At 40.5% G+C, this 27,343-nt stretch overlaps 1 protein-coding gene across 15 annotated transcripts in view; it reads right to left on the bottom strand.

The window, feature by feature from the left end:
* Positions 1 to 27,343, bottom strand: part of CLASP1 (cytoplasmic linker associated protein 1) — a 171,129-nt gene that overhangs the window by 68,206 nt on the left and 75,580 nt on the right. For 7 of the 15 annotated variants that reach the window (XM_085066923.1, XM_085066929.1, XM_085066922.1 and 4 more), the window contains exons 9-21: positions 22,207 to 22,359; positions 21,188 to 21,261; positions 20,416 to 20,508; positions 18,938 to 19,083; positions 18,047 to 18,182; positions 17,248 to 17,318; positions 16,215 to 16,274; positions 15,443 to 15,520; positions 13,423 to 13,590; positions 12,573 to 12,622; positions 11,222 to 11,392; positions 2,207 to 2,314; positions 671 to 697 (exon numbers count right to left, since the gene is read on the bottom strand). In XM_085066923.1, the coding sequence (XP_084923049.1) occupies positions 671 to 697; positions 2,207 to 2,314; positions 11,222 to 11,392; positions 12,573 to 12,622; positions 13,423 to 13,590; positions 15,443 to 15,520; positions 16,215 to 16,274; positions 17,248 to 17,318; positions 18,047 to 18,182; positions 18,938 to 19,083; positions 20,416 to 20,508; positions 21,188 to 21,261; positions 22,207 to 22,359 (1,335 nt within the window). Of the gene's footprint in view, positions 1 to 670; positions 698 to 2,206; positions 2,315 to 9,532; positions 9,557 to 11,221; positions 11,393 to 12,572; positions 12,623 to 13,422; positions 13,591 to 15,442; positions 15,521 to 16,214; positions 16,275 to 17,247; positions 17,319 to 18,046; positions 18,183 to 18,937; positions 19,084 to 20,415; positions 20,509 to 21,187; positions 21,262 to 22,206; positions 22,360 to 27,343 lie in introns of all 15 variants that reach the window. The other 8 variants (XM_085066927.1, XM_085066925.1, XM_085066921.1 and 5 more) reach the window with 4 other exon arrangements.

A 27,343-nucleotide genomic window follows, 5' to 3' on the forward strand; every position in this document is an offset into this window, starting at 1 on the left:
TGAAAAGGTTGCAAGAACATACTCAGGCAAGCTAAAATTTGGAACCAATATTCGTGTTGATTTCTTTCTGAAATGCATCTACACATTTCATAAAAATTTCATTTCCAGATACTATTACAACTAGTAAGATTGCTCTTCTATCTTAATTTAAACAAAGATTGCTCTTCTATCTTAATTTAAGAAGATATACAACTCTATTAGTGTCATGAACAACACCATAACACATGTATTATTTTGACTTACTTGCCCCCTCCAATTTCTTGGTCACAGCCATCCTGAATCAATCAAATATACTCCAGTCCTGTATGTGGTGCTGGCTTTGTTCTCCCCACCCCAAAGTGACAGATGCCAGTCTTCCACACAGCACCATGACCTAAAAGTCATCTCACTGATGTCAGCAGGGGTGCACTGGAGTAACTGAGAGAAGAATTCGGCCCCTGGGGGTTGCGCTACAGCAGTGAGCAAGCTTTGACATCAGAATGTATGATTACCATAGTTTGATTACTAGAAGAAAGCAAAATCACCCACCATACCTATTTTGATTTATGACTGTAAGGAAATGCTTTTTAAGTCTCACAGTTAGGAGAGAATGAGGGAAGCTAAAAGCTTAGCAGTTAAAAAATGTGAAGGAAATAACATGAAAAAGCAAGAAAGGGAAAACGTTTCTTACCACCAGCAGGATTAGCTGATCTGGATCCTTGATTATGAGGGCAGACCAAGGGACAGGCAAAAAGTGGATTAAAAGACAGCAAGACAATATAGCGTTCAGCATGCGGTTTGTGCTATACACAATACAGACAGATTTATTTACAAACATGTCACTCCTAAAGCCTCTGCAGAATGCAGTGAGTTAATGTGCAGACGCAACTAAACTTCCCAAGGTTGACCAGCCTCTCAGCAAAATGTCAACCAAGACCCAAGTTCTACTCTAAATTCCACCCCAACCCAGTCTGTGCAATTACAACATGGTTATCCACTGTGTGGGCATGGAGAATTTGGTCCTGTGACCAACTCATTAGATTTGAATTCATAAATTATTCCATTCAATGTTTGGCTTAACGATGAAGATCACATCTGGTTGGGCTAGGCTGGAAACTCAGGAAACTAGACCAAGGCAGCAGGTCCAGATATGGCCATCCTAAATCTTCATAAGGCATTCTATAGAAAAATTAAGTCCATAATCTTTGAAACCTTTAAAGAATATTTAACTATTCTTTAAATACTTCTGAGACTTGTCTCATCTGGTCTGACCATTTTTCACCAAACTAAGTTTAGGAAAAAGGTCACCTCTGGCTTTGGATCAGTTTTAGATTCAGCACTGAAGAAATCAATTTACATTAGCATCCCAAAGCCCAAATATATCCTTATGGCCTCAATGTAAAGATTTCCATTTGGCCCCATGCTCAATATACTGTGTCTTTATGCGGTTCTCCCAGCCTAACAGAAGGCTATAAACTGCTTTTTCATCCCTCCAGCATGACAGAGCAAAGCAATGAAAGAATGAACAGAGAAGGGCTTTCAAATAGGGGTACAAAGCAAGACAATTCCTCAGAACAGACAGGTCTTTCCACAAACCCAATCTCCTCTTGTTCACAAGGCTGAAGGTCCTCATAACAGGGAGTTCCTCCCTCCCTCTAGTTCCTTTTTAAAATCTGAGTGACAAAATTCTTCCCAGATACACATGACAAATATGCAGCAGCACCATATGTGTGGCTCCTAGGAGAAAACGATGCCTTGCCAGGAAGCCAGAGAGCGCAGATGTGTCATGTGAATCAAAGCAGAACCCTTTTTCCCATATCTACACAAAATAGGTAATGTCCTATTTTCAGCTGATGCCAAACCCCATTAATTTTAGACAGCTCACGTGTTCACACATACAGAAATAGTCACATAAGCAGGAGACGCTTGGCAGGGCAAGCAGTCAGCTACAGGCACAGGGGGTGTCTCAGCAGAACCCAGTGCCAGTTATTTAGAGCTACACATCACAGAGACATGAAATTCTGCTGCACAACTGGTAAAAAAAAGGCAGCAACCAAGCACTTAGATTTGGGGCCTCTTTGTCAGCACAAGCACACACTGGCTAGGTGGGGATCCATTTTATTACATGTACAAAGTAACCTCAATTCCCTGCTGATGTTACTGCAATTCAAGAGAAATATATTAATAACTCTTTGCTCTGCTATCCCAAGAATAAAGCAATTCTTACGCTGGGACTGGGAAACTACTTTAGCCCGGCTGCGGCCTCGAGTGTCAGCAGGAGTTGAGGTGACGCTTGTGGCACTGCCAGAGCTCTGCCTCCTGGTACGGATCCGACCTGCAGGAATGCAAAGACAATCACACTGTTAACAAGCTTCTTACAAAGGCAGCAGCAGCATCTAACACACTATACACACAATTACCCAGGGTACAAAAGAGTTTTACAGGGAGAGGCAACACCTTTTATTAGGCTGGCTGAGATGCAGGGGAGGGAGTGGAAAGAGCCACAGTCCATGAGTCCAAAACCTTTGCTTTCTGTAATGCTACCAGCCAGTTTAATTACAAAATATTACCTCTCTATAGCCTTTGCTTCTGCTCTATAGTAGCTTCTTTACAAAGGATCAACAACAAAAAATTTCAAGTCTCCTAAATGCAGCTTCCTGTATCAAATTATTACTTTCTGACAAGGTGATCACCCTTTCAGAGACAGGTGTGACAGATGCCCTCCCAAATTCCATCGCTGGGATTTCCAACTAGCTGTCTGGTGCTTCATATCCTGCTCCACCTGTGCAGGCTGGCATGCTCTCCTGTGACAGTCCGTCAACGCAGTCTGATCACACTTTTATTTCAGGCTCATTGAATTTTCCCTGCTGTTTACAGGTCCAGCATATTTATCCAGCGATCAGTGTAACTTTACTTGTAATGGAGAGCCCTATTTAACACAATCAATGTGGAGGAAAACAGAGTCTGTGTGCCTTCTCTTTATTTAAACAGAGAATGGATATAAAGTCTCAAAGTGTTCTTGGTCCTTGTTCTGTAATTTCCTCATGAAAAAGCCACAGAAATTTGAGCTAGAAAAGCTTACAGGGTCATCAGTTCATCCCCTTCCTGGGGCAGGGCTGTTTCCTACAGAATGTTCTTTCCACTGCTAAGCTCTCTCTAGTTAATGGGAAAGAAATGATAATTAGGAGTAACACAAAGAAAGCCTCCATCAATACTTTTCAACACATCAGTTCTTAGCCAAGTCTGAAGTTTTTTCTCAGGACTCATGCCAGTGCTATCCTGCATTCAGAGGATGACTTCAAGTTTCAGACACAATAATAAAAGGAAAAAACCCACAGCAGGTAAGAGAAGAGTCTAGACAACTGCACCCTCTGTTTATAGATACTCATCTCCTGCCTTCTGTCTCTACCATAAGCATACAGAGAAATATGAACAGGGAGACACACACTTCCCACCCAAAAAAACCCACTTCACATAAGGCACACATGCAGGACAAGACAATGGCAAGCAGCCCAGACAGAGCGATTGGGAGCTATGTTCCCTCTCTGAGCTCTCAAAATATTCACAACATAGCCTGCAAGCTTCTGCTAGACACAAAGTGACAAGGAGATGCTTAACTTGGAGAATAAAGGCCAAACTCATTTGCAAGGAAAAAAGCCTACAAGACAGCTCTACTTCAAACCTCTCCACTAAAATTAGTTTTAAAACAGCTCAGCAGGCAAAGTACAGGTATGTACATTCAAACAATTGTTTATAGACAAGACACAGAAGAAATCACCAGCATAAAACTGGGAAAACACAAACAAAACTTTTTAACCACTGGCTCAATTGAACAAGCTCTGAGCACACCCATGTGGGTCTAACAGCCATGAAACTGCAGCCATTAGGCTGCTGATGTCTTCTTACAACCAGCAAGGCTGCAGATTCCTCTGCTCTGGGGCACTCCTTCCCCTTACAAAGGGTAAGCCTGATGCACCACCAGAGGCAGTTCTAGAGCTCTCTGCCAGCCTGATCCCACCCCATGCAAGTCTGTCTTCTCACAGCTATACACAGGTGAGAAGAGCCACTCTGTCACTTGCTAATGAGGTATGGACCCAAAAGCCCAACACAGGCTCCAAGGAAGACAGGCACAGGGAAGGAGGCAGACAGACATCGTGCTCCTCTCAGAAGCCTCAAGGCTTCCCTTCATTTCTACCAGGAGGGCATCACAGTAAGACAATAAATTAAATCTGACCAGTCTTAGGAATCAGTAATGTAATTCATTTACATCCTTCCAGAAGGCCAACAGGAGGCCTTGGCATTGCAGGAAGTCCTAGGGGGAAATCAAACTGAAATTCAACATTACACACAGAAACAGACAGTACTGGAAGACTATTTAATGATGTGCATGGGCCAAGAATGGGTGAGAAGGGACTGCTGCCTCCTCCTCTTACACAAAGGCCACTAAAGATCCTCAAAATTTCCTGGATTTTTCTGCATCTGCAAAGGGTGGTTTTTTTCTTCTCTTGCAACTTCATCAGTAGGTGACTAAAAAGGGAAAAACTGGGACAATACATGCGACTCTTCCACCTTAAGAAATACAAAGCCTAAAATAATATATAAACTGAAACCGAGATTAGCTCCTGAAATCAATTCCAGAGGCTTTAAAAAATAAAACTAAACTAATGCATCCAACTTAATTAACATGTGATTATCAGCAGGACTGGAAACAGAGAACTCAGCCCTATTGTGAAACTCCTGAGGGCTAGAGGACAGATTCCTACCAACCTCTGCGGTTTCTGAATGAATGCCCAGGAACAAAATTCTGCTTCCTTTTGGACTGGTACATTTGCACACTGTTTTAGGCCTACTGGGTGTCAGAGAGAACAATGTAAGAGAAGTTGCTCTTCCACAGGAGGAACTGAGTCTCAATACTGATACTGGTTTTCTCATCCTTTTAAAAACGCTGACAAGCATTTGAACTAGCACTGCACTGGACTTGCACAGTGCAAATGGATTTTAATATATATTACACCAAGTACAGCCTGCATGTATAGTAGTTAATCTATACAACACAAATGTGTCTTCTACATTCCCCCAGGAATTTCATTTGCTAACAAGAGTCTGCATTCACATCCAAAAGTTATTTGCACATAAGACTATGTGTGTGGCTTTATCTCTATCATTCTAACCCAGACAGAAAAACTAATTTCAAGCAGGACTAGACATATCAAGTTAGTTATTTAGACTTTTTTGTTGTTCTTAAATTCAAGCAAACACCTCCCCTCCCAAAACTTCTTTGCTTTCAAGTGGGTTTGTCTCCATATCTAGCTCAAACTGCAGATGTAGCAATCCGTATTTCATAACCATTATTTTTCTGCTGCTTTTAAAAGCATTACTGCATCCTAACAACAACAGCACAGCAAATGAACAGATAAACACTGCCCCAACAAGTTTCCAAAAACCACAAAAATATTTCCATTAAAAAGTCCTTGATCTAAATTTCACCTGTTTCACATTGCTGTTGGTACAGAAAGATTTTGAAAGACTCCTATAAATGCTTTGTGTTAAGAAATCATTTCTGGATTTTTAAGAGGTTTTGGTTTTATTTTTTGAAGTTATTGTCATTTTTACATTTTTACATTTTACATTTTTACATTTTTACATTTTACATTTCTAAAGAGTGGTTCAGAATCAACCCTGAAATGTCTAACAAATGCATAAACCTGGAAAGGTTGTTTTGTTTTTTTCTTAGAAAAGGAACAGGGGAAGGAAGATTCTATGATAACATTTGTGCTTTACAAGAGGCTTCACCTGGCAGGCTGTTCTGAGCCCTCTGGGTGGATACTGCAGCATCCCCATTCCCCAGTGCTCAGAACAGTCACAGGCTTTATGACACTCAGTCTGTGTATCACACTGAAGAAAATGGTTTTCAAATAGTCTAGAAATTGTATGAAACAGTTCCACAGCTCGGTTTAATCAATTCCATGCTGTGAATAGTGACACCTACAACCACACAAGTTATACATGGAAGCACTGGGACAACAATGGTCTCTCCAGGGATCAGGTTAATGCATTTAGGTTACCCAGCACTGGGGATTTTGCCCCACTTGGAGAAACACGTTCCTTAAAGAGCCTCTAGGACCCCCTAGCTGTATCACTGCTAAATGACACATGGACATGGGAGACACACAGAGATTGATGAAAAACATGCTTTACAGATAAATCTTTAAAAAACTTTTTACAACCACCACTAGAATGGTTTCCATGCATATTTAGCACTTGTCCAACAATGAAAAGACCTGACTCCACTCTCCCTGAGAAACACCTGATCCTCACTGGAAACATGAATAAGGCTGTGCTGCCTCTGGGTCTTGCAGGAGAGCTCCCTCCAGAGCAGAGGACTCAGTGAACAACAGTCACTCCACTTTGCCCTACACAAACAAACACAGGTAAATCAACTCAACACTTGCAAAGGGAAGGACCAAGAGAAGTAAGAAACCTACTACCTGAGCAGTTCCACATAAGATATCACAGTCAGGCATCACTTTGAATCAAGCCTCACCCTTAAGGACAAGGGAGAACTAATTTAAGGCAGAGAAAAAAACAGGAATGGCGATTTCTTTTGAACTTGTGTTACTCCCAAAGCCTTTGATAAGGCATTCAAGGCATCCACCTGAGCCTAAATTATCTGAAAACTGTAGCAAACCCCATTTTGTTGCCTTTCTGGTGAATACTAAGAACTATTAAAATTGTGCCACTAACTGCAAACTTTTCATTTTGTTTTAAGTTTGCCAGTCGCAGGTCAAACCAGCAATTATGCTTTCCTTTTGCAGAAAGACTTGTCTGAAGGGCCTGAATTTATGCTTGCTTTGAAAAAAAGATAACAGAAATGCTCTGAACCATTCTTCTGTAATGAAAGCCAGCATTATGCACCCTTTTAAAATAGTCCTTGAAAAGCCATTTAATGATAAAATAAGCAGAAATTTTTCTAAGGTTTCCCTTTAATCAGGTATAACAAACATGGCACAAGTGCCACCTCCCCAGCACTAGCTGCAAAGACCAAGACTAAAAAGGTTTATCTATTTTGAGCTTTCTATGCATAAAGCCCTGAATGAAGTTCAAGAGATGTCCACACATGAAGGGTCAGGGCCATCCAGGCATACCTGTGCACTGCATGAAGACCTGCACAGCTCTCACTGGTATACAGACTCACCTACCTTTCCACAAGGAAGTGCATTTCAACTGGGATGCCACAACTTAAAACCAAAGGACTGATAATCAGCTCTTAGTTTGCATTCTTGCCACTGGCATCACCTACTCTGTCTTGTTTGTTTTTTAGAGCTGCCTGACTCCAAACCAAAGCACTGAGGAGAACCAAGGGCAAAGCAGATGGGAACTGCCAAATCCACACAATGCTGGCTCCTGGCTGAGGGGAATGAGAATTTTACAATGTAGCTACACAAAGCCATAATGGCAACCAGACTGCAGATTTAATGTCAAGCTGAACCGCACAAAAGGACACAGGGATTTTCTCTTAAATTACTTACTGGTGACCTGCAAAAAATCCAAAACAAACCACAGGGGCATGAGTGTAGATGATGCTTCCGCTTTATGTTCTGCTTCCTCCTGTATTTCCAGAGCAAGAGGGTGTTTTTCTCTTCTTCAGCCCTCTTAATTTTTACATTTATGTCAAGAACAGAAAATTTTGCCTTCCCTGTACTCAATCTGCAAGACCAGAATTGGCAGAAGGCCTTACTCAGCTTCATCATTCAAATGTAGAACACACTGAATCCTGAAGGTTTTTTCCCCCTGAACTATTTCAAAGGAAAACAAAGATGAAGAGTTTCAAACAGTGATTAAACTCATTCTCAAAGTACTCTGTCTGTAGTGTACTGTGTAGTTTTAATTCTCCCTGATCCTCCTTCTCAAAAAAGAGAGAATCCTATGGCAAAAAGAAGATACAAAATTTGGTATTTAACACTTAGGGAATAGCAAACTCAGTATCTGAAAGTTCATACCAATGTTCCCTGCCCCAAGCAACTTGCTGGTTTCTATTACAGATTTTTACCAAACCAAATCTGCTCCTAATGTAACTGATTTGAAAACAATAACCAAATAAAAACCCCACCCTTTTGCATTATGACAATAAAGTATTTAATAAAACTAAAAATAGAGGTATTCCACAGGACAGCTGTTGTAACAGGCCTCCACAAACATTATAGCCAAGAAGAGGATTGAAAGCTGCACAGGGTATTTCATATAGAACATTAAACCATCAACATTTTAAATGTAGGCCAAAATCAGAAAGGTTTCAGAACTAAGAAGAAAGGAAGAAAAGGGTCAACAATTAACAAAAAAAAAAAACAAAACAAAAACAAAAACAAACAAACAAAAAAAAAAGCTCAGGTATTACAACAACTTGGGAGTTTTCATCTAACTCATGAATGATTCAGAAATACAGGTTTCAGGACAACTTCATATTCCTTATCACTGACAGATCACAAAGTGCAAACACTTCCCACTTCCTGCTCAAGATGCAGAGGTCAGCTCATCTCTCAACACTAAGTATCATTTCCAAAAATGGTAGAGACCTTTCCCTTTAATGAATCAATGCATCACTAACAGTAAGAAAAGTAACACAGATGTCACAACAGCACAGTGGCACTTCTCAGATCACCACATCCAAATACAAGCAGCCATCAAAGATATAAACACAGTCCCACAAGACAGTAATAGATCCCTTGAAAAGAGACTTGCACTGGGAAAAAAAAGGCTTTGATGGAGATTGTGGTATCTTCATTCTGTGCAGAAAACATTCTTGTTTTCAACTCCTGTCTACCTCAGAAAAAGTGATTTCCAAATGATTTGTTTTTGCTGGAGAAATAAGAAATAAAGAACAAGGTCTGACTACAAGCCAGAAAAACAGACTGGGATCCTTCTCAAACTAGCAGGCTCGGAGTTCTAGTAAAAAAAGCCTTTTCTTCAACTGTCTTTGGTGTAAGCCATCTTACTCAGACAGTTAACAACTAAAAGAGAGGGCTCAGGTTTAAAGAGGGTGACTAAATATTCCTTCCCTAGAGATCATTGTTTACTGTCCTCATTTTTCTGCCATGTGATCATCTCACTCAATTCTCTCACTGCCCAGTCTCTTCCCAAAAGCATTTGGCAGTTGTGACCTGAGCTTTGGATGGAAAAACACAGCAAATCTTTACACATCAAGGAGAATAGAAATCACAAGCCTTGTGTTGTTTGGGGGATTTTTGTTATTGCTGGGGTTTTTTTTTAGTCTGTACACAGGTCACCTTCAACCAAAAGCAGTGCTTTAAATAGAGAAACCCACGTACAACTTAGTGACCAGAGTCGAAAAGCAGACTAATGGTTACTGGCAGGGAGGAGCTCAAAGAGAAAGTGAAGAATACCCCATGGCATCAAAATGAGCAGGACAACCATGCAACACTTCATGCAGGTCACCAGTGAACATGGATGAGAACCAGGTAACACTTTGAGAACAGAGACCAGGTAGGGTAGTACGACTGTGGACACACCTCAGTTACACAGAGAGACTGCTTACCCTCGGTTTTACTGGTAGTACCATCTTTAGGCAAATTAAAGAAAAATAAGGAAAGGGTTAATAGGGAAAAATCAGTAACATCAACAGAAGTGGGTACTATTTATTAGCTACATAAATATGCAAAAGAAAATTCAAACAATTAAAGAATTAAAAAAGTTTGACCGAGCTGCAAATCAAACCTTGATGTATTAGAAGAAAACACTTTCAGGTTTTCCCTCCTGCGACAACCAACCTTTGCACAACTCCGTTTTCGTTGTTTGTCTCACAATTTCTCTCATGGGAACGTGCAGATGATAGATGTCCCTACTAGCTCAAAAGGAAGCAGGATCCTTCAGGAGCATCCATGTTTGCATCACTTAGAGTGAATTTGCTGCTTTTCTCCTAAAGCCTGATTTGGGAACAAGACTGACACTGGATTCAGTATCTCAGCTTCAAGGACCAAGTCAGCTTTAAGCAGATACTTTCTCCCTCTTCATTCTTCCTCGTGACACACAACTGTTTGAAGGCAGTTGAGCTACCGAAGCCAGAGTGCAGCACAACTGAAAAGTGGCTGCAACTCTAAATCCACTATCGTGTGACCAACTTCACATTCTGTAACTACACTTCCATGGCAATGTATTTACATCTTGAAGCAAGTATGAACAATTTAGATCAGAGTAAGAATTCAACTTCTGAACTGAATACAAACAACACATCTAAGACAAGGTAAAACATTTCAGATATGAAAGAAACCTGTCTGAAAAAGTAATCCATAAAAAACATCCCTATGTAATTCACCACTTACATTTTAGTAGATTAAAGAGCAAATGCCCTACATGAAGAAGAAGAAACTCCTCAACCAACTCAGTGAAGACAATGTAAACAGCTTAAATCAAGACCACAGACCCCTCAGTTTCCTCCCTGTTGTAAAGGTAAATCGATGACAAGTCTGGGATTAGATTAGTATGAAACCAGCAGAATGAGAAACAAGCTCAGATGACCAGCCCTGCTCACAACCAAGATGAAGCTCAGCAAGTATGGTGTCAATCACTGCCTTGCATTTCCTCCTCCATGACTCCTTCGATGGCAACTCCAGGAGAGAAAGATCCAATGCAAAGTTTGTTTTAAGAAACCCTGAGACACCTGAAGGCAATACACAAGGCTCTGAGGGAATAATGTGACACGTGGCTGTAAGCCAAAGAGTCAGCATAAGGAACAGATACTTATACCCTGCCCAGTGACACAGTGAGGCTGACCTCCTCTTTGCTTCTAAATCTTTCTCTTCTATGAAACAGAAAGGAAGCAAACGCAACTACGATGTACTATTCAAAGCATAAAACAATTAATGGAAAACCAGTTTCAGGAAAGGAGGGGAGGAAGAGAAGGAAAAGAGACAGGGGAAAATGTCAAAAGGAATTGAGTAGCATTGTTCTCAGCAACACCCCTGAACCATAGTACGTTCTGCTCTTCCCCAGAAAGAAGAGTGAGACGCAGATTATTACACAATTCAAAACTGCTGCTTCGAGTCAGTTCTGTTGTAATTTTTTCTCCTTAATCCCAAAGGGCAAGAGATCACACACTGATCCTGGAGAGCTGGTAACTATCTCAGAGGTACGTTCTTCTAGTCAGAGTTTATTATTCCAATAAAACTGCAAGGCACTTTCTGCTACTAAAGAATGCTAGCTGCAAGAGTAGAACATGTAGATTTACCTAGTGATGCGTATGACCCTGGGGGCAAGGCTGCAGCAGAACTGAAGGGGGTGGATGCTCCAGAAGACGTCACTTTTGACTTGGCACTAGCTGCTGCATTCACATCGACGTCACTGCGGGATCGCTGCAGAGATCCTGGTGTTGACACAGATTTTGTACTTACTGTAGATGCTGCAGATGGGAGTGGGAGATCCAGAATAAAGAAGATTAATTTTTTGAGCTGTGTGCTTCAAAGAGCCTGACAAGCAGTTTAAAGTACTATTTTTAACACTCCCTGCTGGCACTGAAATATCTCAACTAAGAATGCTTATCAGGGCAATGTGGGCTTCCCCACACTGCCTGCAAAGATATTTCATCAATGCTGCCCTGATGCTGCCTCTAAGAACTTTATCAGACACAAGCCTAAACGATAAGATCAAAAAGACTGTCAGGCCAGTAAAAAGAAATTTCTAACAGAATCCAGATGGGAAAGTTCAACCACAGTACCCATCACTGGCTTGTGAAAGTTGCTGGCCAAAACAGACCTGCAGGTCCTTCAGTCCAGGTTCTAATAACTTCCTTCCCAACACCTCATCTTCTCATGAGGATCGTTGCTCCCATCACTTGTTGATGCTCACCCTCTTAAGCATGAAGCTTGACTACTCAGCTGCAAGCAAACATGCATTTGTGTGCACAGTCAAGTAGGTTACACAACAACATCTCCTTGAATCAAAGGTCTCAGTAGGGTGTAGTTACAGACAAACCAGACAGAACCCAACCTTAGTCAGGTGTAAAAGGCAGCTTAGCTTCTACCAACAAAGTTTTATCTATTATATATTGTATTGATATACATATATAAATATATGTATTATTTAGATTACTGTATGCATTTACTTAGGACAGAAAAGCTGTACCTAAATATTCCATCTGACAGAAAAAACAGATTAGCAACGAGATGGAATTTAACACTGTAGGACTTGTGTGCAGACACCTCCAGTAAGTGCTGAAACCACAGAGAATAAATAAGAAAAAAATTATAAAACTGGAGGCACTATTAGACTATGTAGCTGCATGTCTTAGCATCAGCAGCAGCTATTACACAGCTAAATATACTTTGACTACAATTTTCAAAGCTTTTTAGGCTTCCCTTCAGGTGTAAGAAATTACTGATTTACTAACTTCTTTTAAAAGCATTATTTTATCAGCAGCTGATGCACAGAATATGGTGTAAAACCCAAAAGTAATTAAAGTTTCTGCATCCTGAGCTGCCATTTTAGGGAGCAGTAAACAGTGATCAAAGTTGGTTTTTGCATATCATAATATCACACTTCCTCAGCAACACTTGAGCACATTTTTCAGCTTCTGTTCTCACCTCTAGATGTAGTACTTCCAGTAGGACTTCTTTTGGCAGACAATGGACGGCTGGAAGTTAATGTAAACATTTATTAAAACAAAACCAGTATTTCGCAGTCATCAAAAGCAGTACAATTCTGTTCCCTCAGTACACAGCTGAATTAATAGGAAATTATTTATATGCAGGAATAAACTACCAAAACTTGTTAAGAATAAATACAGCACCACCATGAAATTATTTATAAAAGTATAAGGAAATAAATTAGTATTCACATTATTTGTGCAAAAAGAGATTTTTAAGAACACTTTTTTGTAGATTTACAAACCTACACCAGTTTATTTACACAAGAAAGTTATGGATATTTTTCATATAGTTGTTACACATAAATCAAAGGCATTTGGAACCTAAGTTGACTGTATATCTGAGAGTAGCTAAAATACATACATTCAACAGAAGAGTTACATGTTGACTTTGCAGTTACAACTCAAGTTTAATTTAGTCATTTTTTTCTCTTGTATGGAAAGAGACAGACTTACACCTCTAGGATTAATGCTAAATGCAGCACTTCAATCTAAGCACTTCTTTAAGCACACCCGAAAGGAATAATAGTATCTACTGAGTATGAATAGCTTCCTAGAAAACTATTTATGGAGTCAAGATAATGATTCTATTTTTTTAAAACCATCACAGGGTTTTGCTGGCTTTTTATTTTCATACAGCATTAGGTTAAAAAGAAAAATTGGAGTAACCAAGTGTAGAGTCCAAATAATGACCAGATGAGACAAAGCAATCTGATGGCTCCTTTCAATTCAATGGAGCTGTCTGTCAGCAGTTGTTTAAATGGAAAGGTAATGAAACAAAGCCTTACTTGAGACTCTCCTGGGAGCTGGAGGAGGAGCGATCCGACTGTGGCAAGGACACGATGCTGTCAGAGTTCTTCAGATGTGACTGCAGGGCCTTCTGGTAGGAAGACTCCAAGGTGTGGTACAAATGCTCTGCCTCTCGGCTGAAGTGACTGTGGAAACCCCAGTAGCACCTGGAAACAAGGCACAGCACTGTGAACAAGCCCTTGCCATGTTTTAGGGGGTTGTGGAGCAAAGGCACAGCCAGAGCCCTTCTCACTGTTGCCATTAGTGGCCTTGTTAGCCTTGTTAGCCCAGTCATTCAACCACATACTGCCCTGGTACATTTAGAACAGATCAGTTTTTTTCAACTCATTGTATTGCTCAAACAGCTGCACAAAAGACAAACCAAATGAAAGAACCATTTGGTGCATTTGTTTTAAAAACACAAGTAGCCAACAAAGCTTTATTAGGGAAGAAACCCTCATCCCTCCAGCTGTCTACTGTACACAGGAGAGTGCAAACCCACCACACTGACACTAGTTTGGGACTGGGTGTGCAATAGCTGCTTCAAAAACATGCCAAAGGCAGAGCACACATGCATGGGCCTGATTCAGGAAAGCACCAGCTGCTGTTTTCTTCCTTAACTTTAACAAACAGCTCTCCAAGAATCTGCAGAGACAAGTCTCTGTACTGAGCTGAGGCAGTCTACTGTCTTTTTGGAAAGAAACAAGAAGTAAAAGGAAAGAGATGCTCACATGGATTTCAAATTAGTGCCATGCTGAAAATAAAAGAGCATTTTAAGATGAGGGAAGAATTCCTCTATGGTCCAAACCTCCCAGCTGATGGCTAAACACCATTCACTCTTGGCACAAAGGAGATGAAGACTCTCAGTACTTTTCAGGGGGCAACTGATGAACAGTTTAAGAGTAAGATCATTAGCTCAAATAAATCAGGAATTGTTTCTGTGTGACAGCCAGTCCTCAGAGAAGCCACATGCATTCTCATATCACTAGAAGAAAACAAATTTCTGTCTCACAATCAGGCATGCTGCTATTTAATAAACATGGGAAGAGAGAATTAAGCATGCTCTCTGAAGTCCCATGCCATTCTCCCTGCTGTCTATTCAGCTTAACTAGTCACCTGCTGTGAAGTCTCAGTGACTACTGTAATTTTCAGTGATGGACATGCTGCCTCTCAAAAGGATGTAAGCAGTCCTACTGTGAAACACCACTGTTTATAACACAGCATTTAGATTAATAAAATTTATTGTTCATTGTTTTCATGTTTTATGCCATCCTCTTTCTGCAGAAAAATGTTCCTGTAGTGTTCTGCTCAGAAAAGCATGAACCTGGTATATCAGCATACTAGTGTAAGTATGATCACATTAATTAAAATGCATTGACATCTTCAACAGAAGAAAATTAATTGTAAATACTAAAATTTCCTATAGATTACACAGGGGCTTTTTCAATGTCATAAAATACTACCTTAATTTAGGATACTATTTAGCAGCGGACTTGCACAAGGACTTTTATTTCAAGAGTAGCAAATAACAATAGAATAGACTATTTCAATTGGATGGGACCTGCAAGGAACATCTAGTCCAGCTGCCTGACCAATGAACAGTTGACCAAAAGTTAAAGCCTGTTGTTAAGGGCATTGTCCAAATGCCCCTGAAACATTGACAGATTCAAGGCATTGAAACCTCTCTGGGAAGCCTGTTCCAGTGTTCGACCACCCTCTTGGTGGAGAAATGCTTCCTGATGTCCAGTCAGAACTGCCCCAGCACAGTTTTAAAGCACTCCTAGGTGTCTATCACTGGATCCTAGGAGGAAAGGATCAGCACTTCCCTCTCCATTTCCTCTCCTCAGGAAGCTGTACAGAATGGTAACTCCTCAACCCCTCTTTTTTCCACTAAATGTGAAGTCAGAAGAATGTGTCTTGACTGGATTTGTGCCTCAACCATGCAATACCACTGATTCACAAAACAATAAGGGCAAAGAAGGGGAGGAAGAAGAGACACCAACAACAGCTTTCACTTACTTTCTTGCCTCTATCCTGGCTTCAGAGTCTGCATCATGAATACCCTTCTTTATTGTTTCAGCTAACACTGATATGTGTCTGAAATAAGAAAGAAAACATTATCCAACAGTTCAGAAAGATGTGCCACACTTATAAACAAATGACTAATTTGATTTTGCCTTGGTCTCTGAGAACAAACAGCTCATCACATTTTTCCATTTCCATCAAGGATCCTTTGTGACCTTTATTTGTTTTTTCTTCCAAGTCCAGTTTCATTTCACCCACACTGCTGTCTAGGAAACAGCAGCAGCATTCTTCATAGGCCTTTACTTAGCTACCCAAACTGCCTGGATTTAAGAACACCCTCCTAAGCCTTAAATAGTCTTGTGCAGTCTAGGGCTAAGAAAATTGTGTCCTAGTCTCTCCTCCCACAATTACTTAAACTGGTCATCAATTTGAAGTAATGTAGAAGCCTCAGAAGCTCCTGGTAAGACATGTAGCAGCCTTCACCTCATCACCTCATTTCAGGGTGCAAAAGGAAAAAAGAATCATTGAACAAAAACTCTTGAGTTCAGGGATTTGCTCAGCCAGGTTTGCCAAGGCTGGCATAGGAGACAGACTCACCAAACCAACAGAGCTACAGGGGCAAATAGTATGTGTGTATACATGTTTTGTTTTGGTGGTAAGAATATCTCTACTACAGGCACCTAATATCTCCTAAATGATCCTTTCTCCAGAATTAACTTCCCCAGCTAAGCAGCAGAGAGCAAACCCACTTGTATTCAGAACTTACCTTTCTAAGGAGTGCGTTTGCCACTCCTGCAACAGCAAGTCTAAAAATTCAAAGCAGCGCCTGAGAGGAAAGAGAGAAGAAATGCTGAGTTTAAGTTAAAAGGGGCACACTGACTTTGCCATACCTGACTCTAAACAACAGCCATCCAATCGGGAAGCTTTTTGGGACATCAAAATTCAGTGCTGACCCCAATAAAAACATCCACACCTCTAAAAATCCCATTAATACACAGTCTGAAGTATTAACTGGAGGCAGCTCACTACAGACAAGCCTGAAGAAAGGGATTGACTTAAAATCCCAGACGCTTCCTTTCTCATCAAACACGATACAGGCCCAGAAGATTTATGCTGATCCTCCATACCTGTTAGTCCAGGCTTCACACAGAAACCTCACAGTTAGCTTCATGTGGGGACAGATCTTTCTGACTTTAATCTCCCTTCCTCATTTCAAGAATCTTAAAGATACAAGTGTGCTGAAATGTGTTCAGTTCGTCACCAAATGCAGCAACCATAAAGCCCTTCCTTTTGTCTAACTAGAAGAGAACCAGTTAATGTATATGGATGAGCCAAGAGTCTCCCAGTGAGGTAGTGGACTGAAGCACTTAGATTTTAAGTCCAGACAGGACCATTAGCACATTCAGCCCAAATTCCTTTCCAGATGATGCTTTTCACATAAGACTAATTTACTGGCTCAAAGAAAACAAGTCACCATAACAGCCAGGAGTAGGGCATAGGAATGTATCTGTAAAAAAGCCAATTATCTTGTTACAACAACATGTAAGCACAAAATTAGTTTAAAAACCATTTCTCTTTGTGGAAAAATGCCTTTTCCTCTCTGCAGTGATGCAGGTTATATAGAATAGCTGACTTTGAATTTTAAAACAAATCATGGAGGAGAATGACATTCATGTTATAGTAAGTGTTTGTTTCAACCCTTTCAACAAGTAACAACAAATACAATCATATTTTCAGAAAGCACATATGAACCTACTTACTAATAAAAAACAGTAAATAAATGTAAACTAAATTCTCACCTTCTAACTGCAACAGACTTGGAAGTACAATTACTGGTTATGATGGGTATTAACCGAGGGATGTGCGTGTGCTGGAAGAAAACAAACAACAAAGAGAAGAAGAAATCTTTACACAAAAATTCCATAGAATGAAAGACCATCTCCTTCAGCCACCCAAGCTCAGTATTCAGATACTTATTGTTGTTCACTTCCTAAAAACAGAACTGCTAGATAAAGCAACACTAACAGATATGGACAGATTTTTAATATTAAAGATATTTTATAATTTATCAGCTAAAATACCTTTAATATATACTTGATTTTCTTCTGTAATGACACTCTCTAGTGAGTCAAAGGGCTGAAGTCACTTCAGGAGGATCTAAACTGCCAGTGGTGACAAGCTGAGAGACATCAGGCTACCTACAGCTTACCCAGTGAATCACTAGGCAGAAGTCACCACTGTGAACTAATAGTTTTGGGAAACATGGACAGTCTGTGAGGTATTTTAGAGCATAATTAAAAAGATGAGTCTGCTGCAAGGCTGGTCTAAAACCCTTTCAAAGAAAAACGTTTGCTCAGCTCTTAGAGGGATGGAAATATCCTGCCCTGCAAAAAGAAGCATTTCTCCTACTATTTTGGCAGAGCTTAACGAGCATCATCTACACAAGACTGCATGACATCTGAGACAGCCAAACCCAGCACTATCAGAAAAGTAGATTAGGCACTTAATCTAATTTTCATTGCAGCAGCATTCATACTTCATCAGAAACACTGCACTATTTGGAAATTAAAACACTGCTCTCTTTTGATGTATACTTACTCGAATGATTAATCTAACTGCTACAACACCAGAAGTGGCCATGACTTTGGCACTATTTGGAATTAGATTAAAAATTGTTGGCATGATGGCTTCTGCCCCATGGTCAAACTTGTTTCCCAGAACTGATGACAAATGTCTGAAAAATAGAATGAAGTCATGCTGGTAAGCAAGCTGAAGATTATGCGAGTCAGATTTGTAAAGAACATCTGACATAAGCACATCTGACATCTCAATCTTTGCAACTGTCACCTCCTCTCCAACTCTAAAGGACAGATAACGCCATGTTTCAAAAAACAGTTCCTTTCCTTTCATTTCAAACTTGTGTTCTATATTCATGTGAACCCTGAGAAACAGTTAGGTCAGCATAAAATAAAGTAACTAGCACAGCTAAAAATTTATTATCAAACAAATGGGATCAAGTTGATAGAATATTTTTTTGGTTTATAGTATAACTTCTCTGAAGCCCCGTATTTTGCCTTAATATGCACAAATTTTAAAAAAAAGTCAGAAACACTGCAGCACCCTTTTTCTTGAGGTATTTCACAAAGCATAGACCATCAGAAATAAAAACTAGGTCAATGTGAAGCAGAACAAAACACAGACATTTTCAGCTTTATTGTTCAATCCTTCCCTACTCGTGCATGAAGGCATGGCTTGCTCATTCTGTCTGTGTATCCCACATCAGCATTGTTTAACACTCAGAAACATGGCTTGGCAGAATTACAGTTAGCAGCAGTTACATGGATGGGGTTTGAAACAGATGCAGAAAAATCATGTTCTACCTCAAACTATATAGCACTAGGCACAAGATGAATCGTAATTGAGTTTTAACCACTGCCTGCTCCTTTTCTTCTGTAACACATTTCAAGCACACATGGAAAATAAACTTACCCCAATGTGATACAAGCCTCTCGTACTACTTGAGACCGCAGGTCTTTAGCAGATAATTTAAATGCTCCATCCAAAAGTCTTAAGTGTTGGAAGAAGTTATCATATTCTGCAGCTCCAGCCAAAAGTAAGGAGCGGATCTTTTTCAACTGTTAGGAGCATAAAAGAAATTAATGACTGTTAATGAGCAGTAAATACAAGGACAATTATGTTAAGGAGGGACACCTGGTTCCAGGGTCCTTGTACAATTGTTCTTTACCATGCATTAAGGAACTTGATTCTTGATGTCCAAACAATTTTATTATTTCCTATCTTATAGTGAACCCATAGTTACTTAACATGCTACGTACAATAAGCAAAATACCCTTGTTAACTTACAGAAATCCAGAAGCGCTGCATACACCTACTCAAACTGTACAGTTAATAACCCAAATAGTATTTTTTAAGCCAAAAGGCTTAACATTCCCCTCTGTTCCCCTATTTACAACAGGTTCTTAAGTTTAGGTAATTTCACAGCTGACTCTTGTGTTAAAAGGATACCTAGACTTTAAGAGCATGGTTCACACTCAGGCCTGAGTAATACTGACTTACATCCAGAATGTGTCCATTGACTTCATTAAAACAGTTATCTGGTTCTCCTAGAAGTGGAACCCTGACCCCATCAAAATGGGAAATTTCCTATTAATATTACAAGGACCACCATCTCATCCTACAGACAATCCTCTGACACCTTCACAGGCTGTCCCATGCACCAATGCGTATGCACATAGCCTCAATTTCAGCTGCCTGTTACTCTGTACAGAAATAAAATTAAACAGAAGTAAGCTGAATCAGCCCAGTCTGCCACTCAGACCTGTAATACAGAGTTTGACAGATGTGGCAAAGCTGTTACACCAGTGATGAAAGTCTATTCTGTAGACAAGACCATGCATCTATTTATATCATGAAAAAGCAGCTCACCTCAGTAAATAAAACTTGGTCTTGACATGCATATAATATCCAATTTTCCACTTCCACACTTCCCATAGTCTTTCTTATTTATTCAAAACTAAAGTGTGTAAATTCTTGCTGAATTATTTTACACCTCCTTTTGCAGAAGTATAAGTTCTCTGTAAGCAAAGTAATATTCTGCCTTATCAGGTAAGTTTTAAGATATTCTGAGCAAGACTTGACACTTTGATTTTAGCACCTGCTAGCAAATTTCTAGCTTTACATCTGGATTTGCTGCACAACTTCCAGCTCAATCTGATGCTGTCTCAACACACTCTTGTACATCAAATAGCAACTCCCCTCACAGATGTAGTTTAAATTCAGTCTCATAAGGAAACGTTTCCCCCAGGTGTGGGGGACCATAACAGGTGCTTACCACTAAAACTGCATTCCAGCCTTACTCTGAGATTCTCCCAGTACCCTCAGTGGGATTAAGCTCAGTGTAGAAAAAGCTTATTTTAATACAGATCCTATCTAAGTTCACTACTTACCGCAGAAACTCTCTGTTCCCAGTCATGTTTATCATCTGATAGGATCTCTCTGATCTTGTTTATGGATTCCTCCAGATCCCGGCTGGAATAAATCTAAAAATTTAAATACAGAGTAGCACCGTAAAGCAGGATTTACTCCAGAAGATCAGATCATTTCCAAACTATGTTCTTATGTCCTTTGCTCCTCAAAGCATAAACATCATCTGCTAGCCTTGGACACAACTGGCTTTGCATAATGCACAGAATTGATACCCACTGCCAGCAACCAAAACTTAACCAAAACTTAAAAAATGATCACAAGATGATTAAAGGATCATTTTTCATTATTTTACTATAGTTTCACAACTTTAAGCAGCATTCCTGCAGCTACCAGTGGCTATAGTAGTCAAGAACTACAGAAGATCATGAGTGGACACATGTGCTGTTAACACTGTCCCAAAAATAAAGCTCCAGCGAAGGAGAGGGGATATGTGATGCATCTCAGCTATCCAGCTACATCAGCAAACATGCATGGTCCAGTTGTCACACTCACAACAGCAGCAATCCCTGAGGCACAAGTCACCTTTATAGCTTTCAGTTCCCAGAGGGTTTTACAGAAACTGCTGGCACATACTACCATTTAAAACTTGCCTCCCTTTAACTTCTAACCTGCTATCCCCTTAAAGATTTGCCAACATCACAATGAAGCACAATTTGCCAGTGATTAGCATGAGATCCTATATTCACCTTCTGCTTTTTAGTACAGCATGGTTTAACATGTAATTCTACTTACCTGAACTGTTGGGACATCTTCAAATGCCTTAATGAAGTCTTCTTCATCCACAGCACCTGCTCCCTCTTTGGCTGCTGACACAAATGAAAAAGCCTTTTCAATCTTGTTATCAACAAGAGAACCAATTAAGAAACCACCAGCTATCAAGGCACTTAATCAGGAGAAAGTTCACTACCCATGCAGCCTCAGAGTGCTGCAGATGTAATGAAAGCAGAGGCAGGGAAATTCAATGCCAGGCACTGGCTAGACATTCATGGCATCCTTCAGTTCATAGGCACAGAGGGCACATTAGGGAAGTCATTACAGTAGTCACTCAACAGTTAGGGGACACAGTCTGAAAGATGAAAGGGAATACTTACTTTAATTATATGGGAGATTTTATTTTAAAGGATTTAATCCCATCTATAATAGATGAAGGTGGAGATCTGACAGGTGCACAAACAGATGAACGATAAGGAAGATAAATAGTCTCTGGAATACTAATCAGATTAGAGACTGTCTGACATAGGGAACTTTCTCCATTTCCCTAGGACACATATGGAATTAGAGCTACATGTAGAATTATTGCTCATTCAGAATGACTACTCAGTTTTTCTGCACCTTCATTACCAGCCATGCCCGAAGGTCTTAAAAGAAAGCCAATGTGTTAGGTTTAGACTGCAAGGGCTCAAGTTTAGCATGCAGCTGTAAGTAGCCTCAGTTCAGCTAGAGATGCAACTACAAAGACAAAAATCTCCACACTGCAGCACCAACATGATTTACTCATAGCCCTCAGTGCACAACCACACAGGTCCAACTTCTCAAAAATGCAAAATAAATTATAGGGATGTGGGGATTGCTTGGGGATTCATCCTACCAGACTTCAGTTGTGGCATGCCAAGAACACAGACATAATGATTGCATAGGGAAAAATTTGTTACTGGATTCTGGGGGCCGCTCTGGAAGTGCTTGTAACAAGCTCGGTATGAACACTATAAATACTTCACAGACACTTCAATTCATACAGGCTGTTGGCTTACTTGAAGACTTGGAGCCCAGAGCTGCAGAGCCAAGCCTGCGGGTAGTGCCCATCCCAACTCTGCGTGAGTTTGCAGGGGCCTTTGAAGACGTAGAGGAGCTGGCTGAGGAAGGTCTGTTCCCATCCACGGAGTCTTCATCATCAAAAATTTTATCTGCCAAAGAAACACACTCAGCTGTAAGTCCAGTGAAGCAAAGGAATGTCTCAAAGAACATGCCCATGGTATGGCAAACATTCTGTATTTTTAGCCTGCTCTGCTAGCCCTCATCTCAGCAGTGCCCTTGTGCTAGAAATCCAGTTAGTCATGGAAGACCACCAGCTCACTGAACCCAGTCCTTCGCTATTGCAGCCACGATGTTATAAACCCTTTCAATGAATGCATTCAGATGAAGAGAATGAACTTCAAATCTACAGCAGAAAGATGCAAGCCCCAGATAACACTTGGGATGTTGACAGTCTGCATCTCTCAGGTTTATGCCTCCAAGAGCTATTTTGCCATGGACTGTAGGGAAACTAAGACCACATGCAAATCCAGGATCCAGGTGTGGAGGGGACCAGGCAGCAGAGGCTGCTATGTCACACTGTCAACTGCCTGCACCAGACCAAGGATAAACAGGCTAACTCAGGAAAGCTCTCATGACAACATCCATACTGTTGATAAACCACAGACCATTAATCACAGACCCATCTAGAGCTACAAATCCCCTTTAACTCTTTAAATTAACACCAGAGATTCCTTGCAAGGAAATACAAAAAGTATTCCTTTAATACTATAAACATTATAAATACTATAAATATTCCTTTAATATTATAAACATAAATATAAGGTGCATTAAACCTTACAGAACCTTCTGTGTACATCCAACTTCAGCCTCTACCACCAAACATGAACATAAATTAACTTAAAATGAATTACAGCCTCTTTGATTCTCAGTCAAGGTCACTTCAATTCCAAAGGACTGCTTATATTGCAGTTTTACACAGATTAGCTAATTCACTTGAAAAAACAGCCTCAGGTTGAAAGGTGACAAAGCAGTTGGGCAGCTGATATAGATGGAACACGTAATTATTGAGGCCAGGAAGCCAGCTCAGCCCCCATCACTCAGCTTCTCCACAATCCATTCATGATTTGAGATCTGCTTCATGTCCATCCTTCTCCAACAGCCCAAGGTACACACCCCTTCTCCACCAGATTAGGAACATTTCCTTCACAATTTTCACTTGGCAAACCATCAAGCAGGTGCTTTAATCCATCCCTGCTCAGGATAGCATCTGGGAACTTCTAGTAACAAATACAGGCTCCTAGCAAGACATTAATGAGTGAAATTCAATACAGGGTGAGCTTTCTGAAAGTAAAAATAATAACTTGATAACAGTATACACATATTATAGGGGAGGCAAAAGAACAGAAAGAAAAGCCTGTTTTGTTCTCAGCCCAACCACTTTCAGTTTTCTCTGCCCTAAGTGGCATAGGCTTATTAGCAACTGGACACAGGAAAACTATCACAGATCATCTAAAAACCTACAGCCCCCCATTTCTGATATGCAGCTGTGCATATGATGCCATACTCCAATTACAGCTCAACACTGACACAGCAGGTACACAGAAACATCCAGAAAGTAAAAAAAAGGTGGAAAATTACATATCTCCTCTGAATTCTGATGTTCAAGATGTTTTGGAATATGAAAAAGGGCTACGGGGAAAAAGCAGCTCTAAAGGAAAGCAGTAAAATAGTAACTGGTACTTGTACTGTTGTTATGGCAAAAGTGAACAAGGCAAAAATGAACACAAGAACTTTAACTCAGACAAATTTCAGGTCACACAGCTAAGGAGAATATAAGCCACAATTAGAATGTGGGCTGTCTCTTTAACACAGTGCCTGAAGGCAGCCATAGAGACCATGCTACCTCCCTACTGACACCAGTCTTGTCCTGACATACGTAATTCAAAAATAATTTGAAAAGAGCTCAGGGAACAATAATGAAACTGATTAAAGGATTAGAAAATATGTTTTTAATTCAATTAAATGAAAATTCTCTGCAAGAGATTGTTTAGTCTAGCCAGATTCTTAATAAGTTGCTTGATTACATTCTTCATTAACACAGCCACTGAAGATTTACTAACACAGTTTTCCAACATGATTTATTAACATTGTTCCTCATCTAATAGAAAAATATACAACAAGGCAACTGGCTGGAGATTAAAAACAAATTAAATTCTGAGTTGCTTTTTTTTCCCTCTCTTCCCCCCGTTCCCCCCCTCCATTTTCTGCAATAATCACAGGGCTGACCCTCTGTGAGGTTAGGAGGTGTGTCACCCAGTGAATTCTACAACAGGAGTTCTTAAAAAGCAAAATTTTTTTTTTTTCTTTCCAAAAGATACAGTCTTGTTCAAACAGGAATTATTTCAAAAACACTATTTGGTGAGAGTTGCATCAAGGTGAGGGCAAATCGAAAGAGACTTTAAAATGTGTAATCTCTGAAGCCTCTAAGAAGATGTTTAAGTGATTCAGAAAGACTTGCACAGCCATTCAATCCAAAAACTTCTAAGCAAAACTTGTCCCAGATGCACATATTTCAAAAGCATCTATATGAATATTAAGCAAATTATTTGCTGTACATGCATTAACAGCCAGGAGAAGGTCAATCATATTTGAAACAGAAGATACTCTACTAGTTCATAATCATTTTCACCACGTAATAAAATTCTCCATCAGCTGCATTTCAGGCTACCTAGATGCAGCCTTAGTTAACTCATCTCTTCTATATGCATTTTTAAAGCCTCACCCCTCTGAAAGGAGAAGAGGGTGTGGTTTGCTATTTCCTATCATAAATAAAAACTAAAAAAATCCAGACATTAAAAGCATTGCACTTCTGTAGCATTTTAACAACTAAACAGATGATCATTTCTTTCTAAAACAGGCTTTTCTGAGCATTAGCAAAAATGAAACACTCCAAAAATCCAGCCCACCCACATTCTGGGGATGACTGGATTACAATCACATCTTCCTGTTCATTAAGTCTGAAAACTAAGCACTACGTATTTATCAAACCAGAATATCCCTTCAATAACCCAACAACATTTTCTCATCTGAGCAGTGCAGAATGACAGCACCACATTCAGAACTGCACATCAAGTCTGCCAGCAGCACGTGTGCAGAACAGAAAGAGAAACAAAGAACAGAAAGGAACCTGGACATAGGAATACAGAAAAGAACAGAAAACCAAGCTACTATATATTATTGTTAAAACACCCTTTTCTTTGCTCCCCCCTGCACTGATTCCTGCTTACAATAATCATTTAAACTGGCATCATATTTTTCAGCATATCTGCAAATGGTAAATTCAGAATGGGTGTAAGTCTCAGGACAGAAGCTGAGGTGCACTGAAGTGGAATCGGTGCCCCATTCTAACATCAAATAACCATTGATGTTCTCCCACCCCAAGACACCCCCAGAGCTCATCTATAAGGACCTTAGAGTACTCTCTGTCAGAGACATGCTCTTATAAAAGAGGCCTTTGTCTGCTCGCCACTCTGCTGTCTCAGAGACAGAGAGAAGACAATCTGCTTTACGTTTTTCAATTCATTTACATTATTTAAGAAGAAGAAAAAAATGCTTACAAGTACATATCCTTCTGCAAATAAGCTTCCTCAACATTCCTTAATATTTTCCATAGCGTGCCCAGATGTAAGAGTGCTTCACGGAGCGCCGCGGCTTTCAGTCCAGAACATAATCAATCATTGCCCCTCCGATTCATTAAGCATGCTGTCTTCACACGTGGATTTAAACAGCCATGGCCTCTGTCCTCTCTCTACGACTGCAGATCTGCATGATTCTCATCAACACCCATTTCAGCCCAGGAAACTTCAGCTCACTTCTAGGAAGGAAATTCCCTACTAGCGAGGGGAGCCCGGGACAAATAATCCGGGAGGAAGATGAGCTGAGTCTGCCTGGCTCGGCTGGCTTGCACTAGGAACCAGCCTGACTTTATCCCCTGGGAAGCGCTAACAGGAGCATCTCAACAGCTGTCATCATTTGTCCATGACGAATAAATTTAGTCATTATTCATCTTAAAACGTAACCCCTTCAGGTCTGGGCAAGGTGAAAAGTGGGGAGAAGAGGCTGCACTAGCTATTTAGGAACCATGGTAAACAAGCACCAGCACTTCCCTCGCCTGCACCACCAGCCCGGGACCTTTCAAAGACAAGCACACTTTCAAATACCCTTTCCAATAAAAAAAGATGCTTTCTGGCTTTTAAAAACTTTAGTATGTCAGATTCAAATATTTTAGTTATTTGTCTGTAAGCCTTAGAGAAGACAGCTACTCTGTAATGGTAACAGACTGGGAAAAGACCTTTCCATCATATCTGTTCCTAACAAAGATGCCCTGCTATGGTCTTCAGATTCAACTCTGTAAAGGACTAAACTTGTCCTGGGCCCACCGTGTCCACTCATCTTCTGTTCCACTTCCAAGCATCAGTGCAGTTGAAACAGGCAAGATTCATACAGCTTGCAAGTATCACCTGCATCTCCCTCAGAAGAATCTCCCTTCTGGGTGCAGATGAAGGTGAATGACACCAGAGGAACCTGCCTCCCCACACTTCCTATGGCGTGCTCCACCAGGAGCATACAGGTAGCTGCTAAAGCTGACACACATTTCAGCACTTCCAAACTCCATGCTCAACCCCTACCAGGTGGGCAAAGCCCAGCTCCCTGAAGATCTGAGAGCCCCTTACATGCTAAGAACACACACCAGCAAAACTACCAATGCCAAAGAAAACAGGGTATGTTCCTCTCTACTCCTTTCAGCCAGGCACAAGCCCATGAGCACTGGTCTGTATTTTTGAGACAGACACCTCTTTGACATCTCAGCTCACACCCTCCCCCCAGGGCAGCATCTGGCACCCCCATCTCCAGCTGTGTCACCCTCTGTGGGTGTCCCACCACCCTCCAAGGGAGACAGCTTCAGCTGAGGTTAGATGCCTCTTCCCATTAGCACACATTAAAGCCATGCATGGCTTAGCTGCAAGCCTGCCCAACTCCAACACAGGTATTGAAGAGGTTTCTCCATGAGAATTAGTTTATGAACCCACTAAAGATAAAGGAACATGCACATGCTCCTCAGCAGGATCAAAT

Source organism: Lichenostomus cassidix, chromosome 7 (genome assembly GCF_008360975.1).
Source record: "Lichenostomus cassidix isolate B80296 chromosome 7, HeHo_3.0, whole genome shotgun sequence".
Lineage (NCBI taxonomy): Eukaryota > Metazoa > Chordata > Aves > Passeriformes > Meliphagidae > Lichenostomus > Lichenostomus cassidix.